We start from the raw sequence: 13596 nt of genomic DNA, 5'->3' as shown, positions 1-13596 counted from the left end.
ACCTAGAATTGTGGTAAAAATCAAATATTTGTAAAGCATAAGTATCAAATCTTATTTGATTTTTACCACAATTCTAGGAGGTAGGTGGTATAAGTTTATAGATGGAGAAATTGAGGCTGAGAGAGGTTAAGTGATTTGCTCAGGGGCACAGAGTCAGTATCTGAACTAGAATTTGAACTCAAGTCTGAATCAAAGTCCAGTTCTCTATCCATCAAGCCATCTAGCTACTTATTATTATTATTAATATTTCTGTATCTATCAATATAGCATCTTCTTAACTGGGTTAGAATTTAGATAGACAGATTCTATCAGTCAGGTCAAAGTCACATCTCCTTAAATTTCATCACCAAGGAATGGAACATCTGGTGTCAACTTCTTACTGGTAGCAGGAAACTTTCCCTTTTAGTACTCTCATGGAAAAAGAGGGTGTTGAAAAACTTATTTAACCTTTCAAGTTCTTCCAAATCTGGCCCCAGCCTACCTTTTCAGGTTTATTGCACATTATTCTCCTTTAGACACTGTCAGATTCTATCTAATTGGCATTTTTTTAACATTCATCAAAGGTGACATTCTATCTCGCTTTCTCTCTGTGTTTGTCCAGGCTGTGCCCACTGCCTGAAATGCACTGCTTCTGCTCATTTCCCCTCCTCTTCCCTCCCCTACCCCAACCCAGAATTCTTCTAGTCCTTCAAAGCTCAGTTTGTGTCACATCTTCCTATGTTGAACTTTTTCTTGATCCACTCTGTAATTTATGCAGCCCTCTCTAAATGATGTGATTAACTTTCTTTAATTTTGAGTTTACTTATATGTGCACATGTTGTTTACCCCAATAGATATAAACTTGAAGGCAGGGGCTACTTCATTTTTATATTTATATCAACGGCTCAGAACACCCCGTTTCTGACACATAATGACTGTTTAATAAATGCATGTCAACTCAGTGTTGCCCACGGTGAGATTTGTATCTTCTCCCTTTCTTAGTTCTGTAGGGAAGACACAATTTACCTTTGTCCAAGCTTCTGCCAGTCTATTTGTCTTACTAACTCAAGACAAGGGAATTTTCCTGCCTACTTTTTCTCCCTATAAATAATTATGAGAATGCTTTATTCTCTAAGGTGAATTGGATGGATATGATGGCTAACTCAAAGAGTCCCTACCTCCAGACAGTTTTCACCTCTTCTCCCTCTATTTCCCACAAGAGTTTCCATCTTCTGTCCTCTTAAATATGTTCCAGAAAGGGGATTTCATCGTCTCTCAGAATTACATTCCAGACAATGTCTCAATTTAATTTCAGTATATTTTCCCCATCTGTGATCGATGAAAGAATATCCTAGACATTGTAGGAGTTGCAGCGTAAGGAGCAGAGTAAAGCCATACTTGTATCTAGAGCTACTGTGCAAAATATTCTAAACCTTAAATCCTACTATTAGCTCAAGTTCAAGATTAGTAGCAGCTGTGTTCTAGAAACTTGCTGGGACCATTTGCTGCTTGGTAAATGAAGGGATACTGTGTGTTAGAGATGATACCTGAAATAAAATCCTAAATTTAGGAGGGAATAGATCACCATTTCCTAAGTGGAGGCTGCTTAATTAAGGATAATAAGATCATAAGAAGCCTCAGAAGATATCTAGAATTCACTTTTTTTTAAATGATAAAGAAACTACAGCCATATCAACATTATTTGCTCAAAGTAATTCAAGTAGTAAGTAGCTGAGTTGGAATTCATGCCAGTACACCAACTCCATTGCCCTGGCCACTTTTTGATGATATGATGATGTGAGGGATTCATGTGTACCCAACGATGACTTTATACCATTGCTTCTCATTTGACTTAATTTAATTAAAAAGACATTTATTAATTGACTGTTCTATGCCAGGCATTGTGTTAGGCACTAAGTATACAAAGACAGCTAAGTAGTTCTTGCCCTCAAGGAGCTTACATTCTATTTGGAGAAAACAACATGTACATAGATAAGTAAATACAAAATACACATAGACTACCCCTCCTTGGAGGTCTTCAAGTAGAAGCTGGATGATCATTGCTGGGGACATTACGGTAGGGTTTCTTTTTTGTGTACAAGTTGGACTAGAGGGCTTCTATAGACTCTTCCAACTTTTGAATCACGATTCTGTAATTTCTTGGCAAGGGCAGCTAGGTCATGAAGTGGAGAGTGCCGGTCCTGAAGGCAGGAAGACTCATCTTCCTGAGTTCAAATATGGCCTAAGACACTGACTAGTTGGGTGGCGCTGGGCATATCACTTAAATTTGTTTGTCTGAGGTTTTCCATCTGTAAAAGGAGCTGAAGAACGAAATGGCAAACCACTCCGTTATCTCTGCCGAGAAAACCCCAAATGGTGTCAGGAAGAGTAGAACCTAACTGAACAACAAATTTCTTGGCAGAGGATACATACGAGTGTTGGGGGGAAAAGGCATTGGATAGTTTGTTAACAATAGAAGTTCCATAGGTCACAATGGAATGTTAGAGAAGAGTATCAAAGCTATCTTCAATGGGTAGGTTTGGCCATATCACCCCCCCCCACACAAACATTCAATAAAGTCCAATGGCTTCCTATCACTTCCAGAATTAAATATAAAATCTTTTGTTTGGCATTCAAAGACCTTGGCCCTACCACCATTTTCTGGTCTTTGTACATATTATACCTCCTTCCAACCCCAATCATATTCTTTGACCCAATGACACTGGTCACCTTTCTGTTCTTAGAATGAAACATTTCAAACTCTCATCATTTTCAGTGGTTGTCCCCCATGCATGGAATGCTTTCTGTTCTCCTCACCACCTTCTCTGCCTTCCGTCAAGGCACAGCTAAAACCCCACTTTCAGCAGAAAATCTTTCTCAATTCTTAATTCTAACTCTTTCCCTCTGTTGATCATCTCCAGTTTATATTGCATATAATTTGCTGGTCCACATTTAGCTTGGAGCAGTGAGGTGGCACATGGATAAAATACTGAGCCTGGAGTTAGGAAGATCAAATCTAGATTCATATGCTTGTTAGCTGTATAACTTTGGACAAGTCATGTAATCTCTGCTTGCCTCAGTTTCCTTATCTAAAAAATGGGGTAATAATAGTACCTATCTCCCAGGATTCTTGTGAGGACCCAATGAGATAATAATTACAAAGCACAGAGCCTGGCACATTGTAAATACTATGTAAAAACTTGCTTTTATTATTATTAGTTATTTGCATGTTTATCTCTCCCATGTAGGATCCTTTAGGGCAGGGAATATTTTTTTATCTCTGTTTTTATGCCTAGTATTTAGCACAGTATAGAGATGGTACTTAGTAGGGACTTAAAAATGTCTCTTGATTGATTAATTGGTTTTGCCTTTTTTTTTTTTTTTTTTTGTATACCTAGTGCTTATCTCAGTACTGGAACATAGCAGTCACTTAATAAATGTTTATTGATTGACTAGTTGGTTTTGCCTTTATTCATATATCCAGGCACAATGCCGAATGTATAACAGGCACTTAATAAATGTATCCTGACTAACAGATAGGAACTGACATAAACAAGGAAGTGATGGGTCAGGGAAAACTACTTGCATCAGAGGTGTATGGATCCTGTAACTCTGAACTCCAGGGTTTTTGGCATTGAGCATATTTGATAATTAATTCTTGAGGAAAAGAGGAAAAGTGGAGGGAAGCCAGAGAAATGCTCATGGAATGGTGCAAGTGTCCAGTTCTTGGCCCTGCCTGATGACCAAGGCAGGGGGCAGTGGAATCCTTTTAGGCCTGGCTTATTATAAAAGGTTTAGGTCCATTCGAAGAATGATGAGGTATGCATTAAATTCCTTAAACTATAACCTGACAAAGGTGAATGTTTCCTCACACTGCCCCTGACATAACAAGTTTAGGTCATAATCACCAGTCACAGTCAAATTGAATGGATTATCATGTTCTCTCAGAGTAGATTAAATCAAGAGCTTTCTCAAAAACATTTCTAGCACCGACATCTTTTTGCTTGGATTTAAAAATTTTCTGAGATTTGATTTGATCTCTCTCTTCCATAACCAGTTTTTTGTTAAGAAAATCTTATTTAAATCATCTTGCCCTCTCAACACATCCCATTTAATTCAAAGTCCCATTTGTATAGCATCCTGGTGTTTCTTCATTGTCATAATTTATGGGGTTTTATATTTCTAACCTATTTGAATCCCAACTCTGAGAACCTCCTAAGAAAATCTCTTTAAAATATCTTACTTTTTACTTCCTGATTCCTTGCCCTCCCCAAATAGGACTAATCTTATTAATGAGGAAGGGTACTAAAATGTGTTCTGAATGGAAGCTTTAGGGACCTCCAAAGGCAGTGAGTTTATCTTCATTGGAAAGTTTCAAGCAGAGGAAAGATGACAATTTTGGGGAGCATCATAGAAGGAATTCTTCGCCAGGCACAGTTGAATAAAAATGATTTCAGATGTTGTTTACAATTCTGAGAATCTGCAATTGAATTTTTTCTCAGCTATTGCATTCTCTCTACCATGACCCATTTTGATGGGTAGCTTGCTTTGTGTGAATGTGTTTTTTTTCATTCATTATAACTCTTAAACGTTCATGAGAAAATGCTATGCTTGAAATGAGCACGTTGGCATTCCTTATGTCAAGAATGCTCTAGTTAACTTTTCATTGTACTTTGAACAACCACAGAGAGAATGGACATCCTTCTAGGTCAATGGTCATCCTGGTCATAGGAGCAGCAGAAGAAATAACTGGAAGATAATCTTTCTGAAACATCCATGTGCCTTAAGCAAGGACATCCAGATCTCAGAAATGGAAGCCATTTTGCTCAGACTTGATGCTCTGATCATTTTAGAGCCTCTAGGAATTCTATCTGAAAGGATCCACCAATATTCAAGAAAATAAAAAGAAATTTCCCTTCCTTCATACAGAAAAAAAAAGCTATTTATTAATCCCACAACAATGATGAACTATAACACTATTTCTGTTCCCATTCTTTAGACCAAAGACTTTAATAATTAATTTATGTTCAATTCTCAAACATACACCCAAAGTATGGAAACTGATGTGAAATGAAGTCCATTTCATGCTTTTTTTTTCCATGAAATCCTTAATCATTAATTCAGTCCCACAATATTACTACATATTTGAAGAAATTTTGAAATTCCTGTATTTTGATCATCTTTCTGAATCTGTTTCTTCATATATAAAAAGAAGAAGTTAAGGTAGATAATCTCTAAAGTTGGTTTTAACAGACCCCCCACACACACACATTCTGGAAATTCTATGATTACTACTTTAAAACCTGACAGGCTTGAGTGAGAAGGGGAGGGGCACAAGCTGGCTGAGTACTTCCTTTTACTCTCACCCCTCCCATCAAGCAGTTAGAAATCAGTTGGAGGGGGCAGCTGGGTAGCTCAGTGGATTGAGAGCCAGGCCTGGAGACAGGAGGTCCTAGGTTCAAATCCGGCCTCAGACACTTCCCAGCTGTGTGACCCTGGGCAAGTCACTTGGCCCCCATTGCCCACCCTTACCAATCTTCCACCTATAAGTCAATACACAGAAGTTAAAGGGTTTAAAATAAAAAAAAAAGAAAAAGAAATCAGTTGGAAATGGTGGTTGATCTGATATCTTCTGGCAAGGCTAGGGAAGGCTAGTCTCCTAAAGATGCAGACTTTTCTCAACTTATTTCCCCACAGGTTTGATTAAGGGAAGTTTGATTAAGGGAAACTAGGAAAAGCTTGATGTCATGAAATTATCAGGGACAGAAGGAGGATCTGACTTGTATGGGTCACACAGCTGAAGGAACTAAGCTTGAAAATGGTTGTGAGTATTCCCAAAATAATATAGCCAGACACCACTCCCAAAAGATGATGGTTTACTGATAAGTGAGGAAGGGAAAGGGAGAGAAGTTTTGTCAAGGATAGAATAAGGTCTGGGAAGCCCTAAACTGATAGATTGAAACAGCCCTTCCCCCAAGGAGGGAGAGGTAGCCTTTATATCTAGCTTGCCCTCAATGCCTATAATTAATCTCTTCTACTATCTAAATAAGTAAGTAACAATTGTGCGTTTGCGGGAAAGGTCTAGTTCAGCTAAACAGGCTAGCTGCTGGGAAGAACCAAAATGGCTTGTGTAGATTTTAAGCCACAAGGCCTCTAAAGCAATCAAGAACTGAGATCAGCAAGCAGAGTGATCTGCTCACTTCAACCCCCAGGAATCAATTGCCCCTAATTGCCCCAAACTGGCCCTCACCCAAAGTTCTCTGTGGGGGAAGGGGCCTGGAATTCTGGGCTGAGGCTATATCTTGCAGGAATTTCACCCTGCCATCTCCATGCTACAGATACCAACCGGAATATTCTCTGCATCTTAATAGCCTTAGAGAGTTTCTGGAAGTTTTGAGAGTTAAATGACTTGCCCAGTTAATATGTGTCAGTTAGGGCTTAAAACCAGAACTTTCTGGGCTGTCTTCTTCAGCACGAAAATACTTATATTTTGTATTATATATGTATTTCTTTGACTTTAACAAGGATCAGAAAGGCCCATAATTATAGTATCTCAAAATTGGAAGAGGCCTTAAAGATTATGTAATCCCACTCCTGGCTTTAAGTGTGACTGCCTTCTATAAGATCTCTGACAAATGGTGCTTTAGTTTTGGCTCAAACAGCTTTAATGGCAAGAAAATAAAAAATAAGTAACTAAGTCAAAGCAACTAGAGCTTTGCTCCAGGGCACTGGAATTAAGAAAATATAAAAAAGTATAATAGTGATTTTAAAAGAATATAAACTTAAACTTTTTGATAGCATTTTTAGTGCTTCAGCTTGGAAACTGATTAGCAAGATTAATTAAATTGGGAAGGTACCAGAGGGCATGCTTTCTCCCTATTGGGGGCCACATTGCAGATGTGTTCATTCCTAGCTCAGCCAACCCTACCTTCCCAAGAATTGTACCCTTCCTTGAGAGACCCCCCCCCCCGAAGTCTCAGAAAAAGGAGGTCCCTAGATTTCTTTTGGCTTTCCTTCCCATCCAAAATGGACATTTAATGCTACTTCCTCAGGAGCTATATTCTATGCTCCTTGTCCCAGGTGCCAAAATGGAAAGCTATAGCCCTGTAGGAAACTCACATCCTCCCAAGCCTGCCATTTTTATTTTTGGATAGTTCTTCATTTGGAAATTCTTTCTTGAATACAACTGATGTCTAACTCTACAACTTTTGCCCATTAATCCAAGTTCTGCAAATTGGGTTTGAGCAGAATAAATCTAATCTCTTAGAACATTTGAAGACAGTGAAAGTATTCTCCCAAGTTTTCCCCCATTTGGGTTAAATACTCTGTCTTTTTAGAAAATCCCCTTCTTAAACACTTCACTCCTTTTTTCAACAGATTCTCATAAGACATAATTTGAGACTTCTCCCCATTTTAGCCATTTTCCTCTTGTCAGGACCCAGTTTTTCAATGGACTTACTGGAGTTGAGCAAAATATTAGTTATGACGTCTGCCCAGGGAAGAGTTTCACCTATACTTCTAACAATGCAGTCTAAGAGCATATTAAATTTTTTGTGTGTCACATTACATGGCTCAAAGTGATCTTGCAGTCTATGAAAGCATCTTCATTTTTTTCAAATGAACTGTTGTCTAGTTATGTTTTCTACTTGGTATTTGATTCATTTTAATGTGAGCACAAGTTTATCTTATTCTTATTAGGTTTCATCTCAGTAGAGTTTGTCTAATTCTACAACTTAATTCTGAAATTCTAGAAATCTAATTCTGAAATCTTTTGGGGGTCCTGATTTCTATCTTCTGTTGTACTAGTTATCACTTTCAGCTTTTTAATCTTCCAGAAATCTGATGAGCAAATCCTATCTATCTTCTTCCAACCCCCTGATTTAAATTTTGAATGGAAAAGGAATTTCTGCATTGCTACAAGGGACTACTATATAGTTTCAGGAACACAGTGAAAACAGATTATGTTGGGAATTGGAAAAAAATTAACAGGAATCAGAAGAAAAACTCCATTTGGTACTACATTTAGCTTATGTAACGTTGCCAATAAAGGGCAAATGCTTTCATGATGCAAACACAATTAGGAGGCAGACAAGTGACAGGCTGCTTCTTGTTAGAACTGCTTGAAAATGTATCAAGAGAGACAGCCAGAGTGTCAACCCAAGCCAGTAAAAGTTCCATTTAACCCATGAAAATGGAAGTGATTTTGAAGCATTTTTTTTTCTTAAGGGAAAAAAAGAAATCAACTCTACTCCTATTGAATTGAGATTTTTGCAACATCCTCTAACTTTTTTGGCTAATTGCATTTGCTATAGTTGTGAAACAAAAGGAAAACAGAATTTAAATGGGCAAAATCCAGCTTTCAGAGTTTTATATATATGCCAGGGATGTAAACTTATAGGAACTCTGCACTTGGAATCAGGGGAACTAGATTTCAGGGCCGATCCTGACACTTAGTAGCTATGTGACTGGAGAAAAGTCATCTAACCTCTGTGGAGCAGAGTTCCTTCCTTTGTAAAATAGAGATAATACTTACACCACCTATTCCTTATGGGATCATCTTGAGGAAAGCAACTTGTAAACTTTAAAACGTTACGTAAATACAAGCCTCTTATCATCATCATTGTTTTTCTGTCTTCAAGTACAAAGTTCCTGACCTTCCAATTGTCAAAGTGAATAAAGAGGTTTGTTTAATAGTGGCACGCAGTAATTGTTTGTGATCCAATCATCTAAATAAAGTAGGGTACTATATGAGCAGACTGCAGTAGAGTCACATCAAACTAAAGTTAACTAAAGTTAAAATGACTGGCAAAGGGGTCCATGAAAGAAAGAAGGTGCCTTGCCCTAGGAGAAAGTAATGGCGGCAAGGTGGCTCAGTGAATAAAGACCCAGGGCCTGGAGACTGGAGGTCCTGGGTTCAAATCTAGCCTGATACTTTCTATGTGTGTGATCCTGGACAAGCTACTTGACCTCAATTGCCTTAGAGTCAATACATAATATTGGTTCTAAAACAGAAAGTAAGGGCTTTAAAAAACAAAACCTACAAAGTGCTATGCTGATAAATGTTTAACAACCAGCTTTCTGGGGGGGGGGGGAAGTATCCATGGCATATTTTTAATATTATTATTGAATTATTATTATAATATTACTTAACATTTCCCTTACTTTCTTAAGTCCAGACATTCAACAAAACAATCAATCATGTTCTTGTTTGTAGTGCTTATTGATTTCCAATGTGTAAAACTCATCCTGAAAAAAGTAACAGTCTACTTTTGTGAATCAGTAGGAAATGGCTGTAGCACAGTCTTGATAATTTGCTGTGCTCAGAATTCAAGTCTTAGTCTTGAGGCAGCTAGGTAGCACAGTGGATAGAACATGGAGGCTGGAGTCAGAAGGACTTGGGTTCAAATCTGACCTCAGGCACTTTCCTAGCTGTGTGACCCTGGGCAAGCCACTTAACTCTAATCACTTTTCTGTCTTATAATTGCTAATAAGATAAAAGCTAAGCATTTTTTTAAAAGAAAGAAAAAAAAAGGGGTGGTGGTGGTGGTTATTCCTTGTTATTAAGTGTTGGAGTTATAGCCCAAAGGAGAACAAAATCAATTCCAAAAACTCTATCAGTGCAAATGATGTATCATCTTTTAATCTCTTAGATATTTAGGTTTGCTATACTTGTGAAACAAAAGGAAAACAGAATTTAAATGGGTAAAATGCAACTTGCAGAGCTTTATATAGATCAGGGATGCAAAGTTATGGAAGAAGCTCTGGATTTAAAGGAGCTCCGTCTGGTTCGCAAACTGGGTCTGTGGATAATTTCAAGGAGTCCATGAATTTGGATGATAAAAAATATACATTGATGTTTCAATATAATTGGTTTTCTTTGTAATCCTATGCATTTGAAAACACGATTCCTTGAAGGGAGTTAGTCATACATGGGCTTTACTAGACTACCAAAGGGATCCACGATACAAAGAAGATGGAAGAATCCTTGCCCTAGCGGGAGGTAATGGAACGATGACAGGGGAAGAAGGTGGATGGAGAATGGGAAAGAGGAAGGATAAGTAAGGAGCCTCTTACCTGGCTCTTGCTGTATTTCATGGTTGTTTTTGAACCAGGTTATCTGTGGTTCTGGCACACCTTTTGCCTGACAGTCTAAAGTGGTGGAGTTGCTGATGGCCACTATCTGATCACTGAGGTTACGGAGAAGGTAGGGTGCTTCCTGGTCTAGTAAATAAAGAAAGGGAGCTTTGGTTACTCATAAGTTTTCATTCAACTTACATCTTCATGATCATCATTTTAAATATAAACTCCAAAGATCAAAGTGAACTGTGAAAGCATTCCACCCCAAACTTGACTGACGTCCACACACCATCATTTTGCTCTCCAGACTCAGTCTATGGTCAACAGATTTCCACTCCTGAGGCTAACGCTTGGACACTAAATTAAAAACTGTGACAGACACTATTGGGAAAGACTAATGGCAGGTTCCTATCGGGTTTTATTTCAATGGTGTTGGCATACTACAAGTACACTAATCCATTTTCCTCTCCTGAGAACCACTAGTTCTAGAACCCAAGGATTCAAGAGACATGGCTTGGCAACATGGTTTTATATAGTATGATAGTGGATTTGGGGAGGGATGATATAATTACATGTGGGGTGTGTGTGTGTGTGTGTGTGTGTGTGTGTGTGTGTGTGTAAACTCCTCAAATATCAACAATTCCAGGAAGATCCAGTTTAAGAGTCCCTTTTCCCCAAGGAAATATCACAGACCTCAAAACTTGATAATATGTGAAAGGGCAAAATAAATAAATATATTGTTGCTATTCATGGATATAGCAAGTATTGTGATTTTCTGGATAATGTTTCAAAATCACTTCCCACTTAAGTTTGCAACCCAATTTAACCTTCGAGGCAATAGACCAAACAAAGTTATTTCTTAAAGTGTGGTAGCTTTATTGATGATTTTCTCCCCACTTCTCCCCTCCTCCCCCAGTGCAGGAGAGTCCAAAGGATCAATTCAAGAGGCAGAGGCACAGGTCTGTAGTTTTTTGCACTATATAATAGTACAAATATTATATTTTATATTATCCATTTTATCTCTTAAAACTTACAAATATGATACAATACAATTTATTTTAATAAAATGCCAAACAATATAGTACAACAAAATGAATTCTAATACATAGGATGCAATACATTACAACATTAAAAATCCCACACAAGGACAGGAGTACCCCCAATGAATACAGTCTCTCTACAAAGGCAATATTAAGTCAGTCCCGCTGATATGTATACATTCTGTTTATGCTGGTGATAGATCGGCAGCCCAAGTTTCCGAAAGGTAAGAGAAACACTCGTGCCTAATATCCCCCCCCCCAAATTTTCCCTCTTCAGCTCCTGAAACAGAAATGAAAACATCTTTGGCAAAACTTACATATGCTACATCAGTGGTTTGATTCATACAGTATCAGCTTTCTCTGACACTCGCTAACTTCTTGATTTCCCCCTCTTGGTGTTAACGTGACAGCAGCTTAGGAGTGTATACAGTGCTGCAAGGGGTGATACACTGAAATTATTTCATGAATTCTGAGGTCCCCTGCAGGATTCCCAAGGCTCCCCCAAACCCTCTCTCTCTCTTTTTTTTTAATACCTTCAGGCAAACTCTCTGCATCACCACTAATTAATGCAATCTAGAAATTTTATGTGAAAAACACCACCACATAGCTTTTTAAAAATATTGCTGAAGCAGTATAACATGACAGGATTACTATATGTTAGGATTAACACTTTCCCATGAATTTAGATTTCTGTAGCTTATTAGTCCTTTGTCCTTTTTGTACAACATGAAGCCTGAAGGCGAAGTACAGCGTGCACTGGGGTAGAAGGTGGCCCAATTTCCATAGCCTTCTTCAGACCCGTATGACTGCCCTTGCCCTTCTGCCAGTCCAGGAGTTTTCTCCCCTAACCAGGCCCCGGAGGCAGAAATATTATTATATTCCTTCTTTTGCATTCTGGGCAATCTGTCTATCACGCAGCCTTTTCCACTTGAAAACACAGCTGCGCATCAAAGGTTTCCATTTACGACACCATGCCCATGTTTTATCTTTACAGGATTGACATTTTATCATAGCAAGACCCCAAACATGTCATCGAAGCATGCCAAGATAATTAAAAGAGCAGTCATATATTGCATCTACCATGGCTTGGACTAGTTTGATTTTTTAAAAATTCATACATTGTCCAGGGACTTTTTAAGGTGGGGACTCATTTTGAAGAATCCAGGTTCAAAGTGAGACCTAGTTCATCTCCTTATGCCCCTTCCCATCTTTGCTGATTTCCACGTTCCTAATCCCAGGCCAGCAGCATTGTATGCCTCATGCTTTTTTCTTTTTATATTAAAGTGAAGTCTCAGTTTTGTGTTCACATTGTCACAATTATTTTCAAAGCTATAAACAATGGAAACATCCATAGGACACTTGAGCTTCCTTGCGACACTCAAGATAATCTCTTAATTAAAAAAATAAATACCTTTTATTTTTATTTTTATATTTTATATTTATTTCTTAGGAGAAATACCCCTGGGGGCTAGCCCTCAGACAAGAAGAAACAGAATGGCTGCAAAATCAAATATAGGAATCTCAAATAAGTGTCATGTTAGTGTAGATGTGCTACAAACACACAGCGGAGTTGATTATTTCTCTTATACATTTCTAAAAATTGTTCTTGCGAGTGAGAAATCTTTCTTTAGTCTACTTTATGATTGGCAAACTTTGTTGCACAAGTCAACCAGGGAATTAGATTTTGTCAGTTCCCATTTTATAACATAAAGAACATATTATGATCATTTCAACAAGAAAGGCACGTAGGAACAATAATTAACTTAAGCCACTTGATGGAAGTACATAAAAATTTCCAGAAGATGGTAAAATGTGGCTGATGTTCAGTCCAAGCTGAGGAGGTTCAGGAGTAACATGTTTCTAGCTGGATACCAATCACTAAAGACAGTTCTTCCAAGTCCTATAGTCCTAGGAGTGTTAATGAACAGTTACTTTTGTTTATTTTTCATGGTCAGGGCCCCAAATTCTGTTCTGGGGGTGCATTTTTACCACCACTCCCGAGGCCGGGGGACTGAAGAAACCATCCAGAACCATGTGGGTAGCAACAATTTTAGCAGTTCCATAAATACAAAGCACTTGGCCTCCACATAAACCAGGGACTAAGGAACCAGCCTCATATCCCTTCTCCATCTCTAGTGTTTCCTTTGCTCCTTCTTGTTATCTCTTCCCCCATCAAACTATATCATTTTTTTTCTTTTATGAGGTTCCCTGGAAAAATCAATTACCCTGTGAACAAAAATTATAATGGAATTCATAGAGTATAATGCCCACCCCTTATAATGCCCATCTCTTTATAATGCCCACCTCCCTGCTGGAAATCATTCTTTCCACAGCCTCTACCAAAGAGGGAGTATTTTGCTTATTTTTTTTTTCTTAAGGGAAGGAAAATGCTAAGTTCTGCTGGCCTAGTTTATCACGTTTCACAAGCACGTCCCAATTCTTTAATTTACTTTATTATTGTCATTTTTTTTTGCATGAGCAAAAGTTAAGGCCCTAGGTT

At 38.1% G+C, this 13596-nt stretch overlaps 1 protein-coding gene across 1 annotated transcript in view; it reads right to left on the bottom strand.

The window, feature by feature from the left end:
• Positions 1-13596, bottom strand: part of FLT1 (fms related receptor tyrosine kinase 1) — a 205990-nt gene that overhangs the window by 81709 nt on the left and 110685 nt on the right. Inside the window, exon 15 of the mRNA XM_044668966.1 lies at positions 10054-10200. Coding sequence (XP_044524901.1) covers positions 10054-10200 — 147 coding nt within the window. The remainder of the gene's footprint in view (positions 1-10053; positions 10201-13596) is intronic.

Source organism: Gracilinanus agilis, chromosome 3, assembly GCF_016433145.1.
Source record: "Gracilinanus agilis isolate LMUSP501 chromosome 3, AgileGrace, whole genome shotgun sequence".
In the NCBI taxonomy this organism is placed as follows: domain Eukaryota; kingdom Metazoa; phylum Chordata; class Mammalia; order Didelphimorphia; family Didelphidae; genus Gracilinanus; species Gracilinanus agilis.
This window is presented reverse-complemented; position numbering and strand designations above follow the sequence as displayed.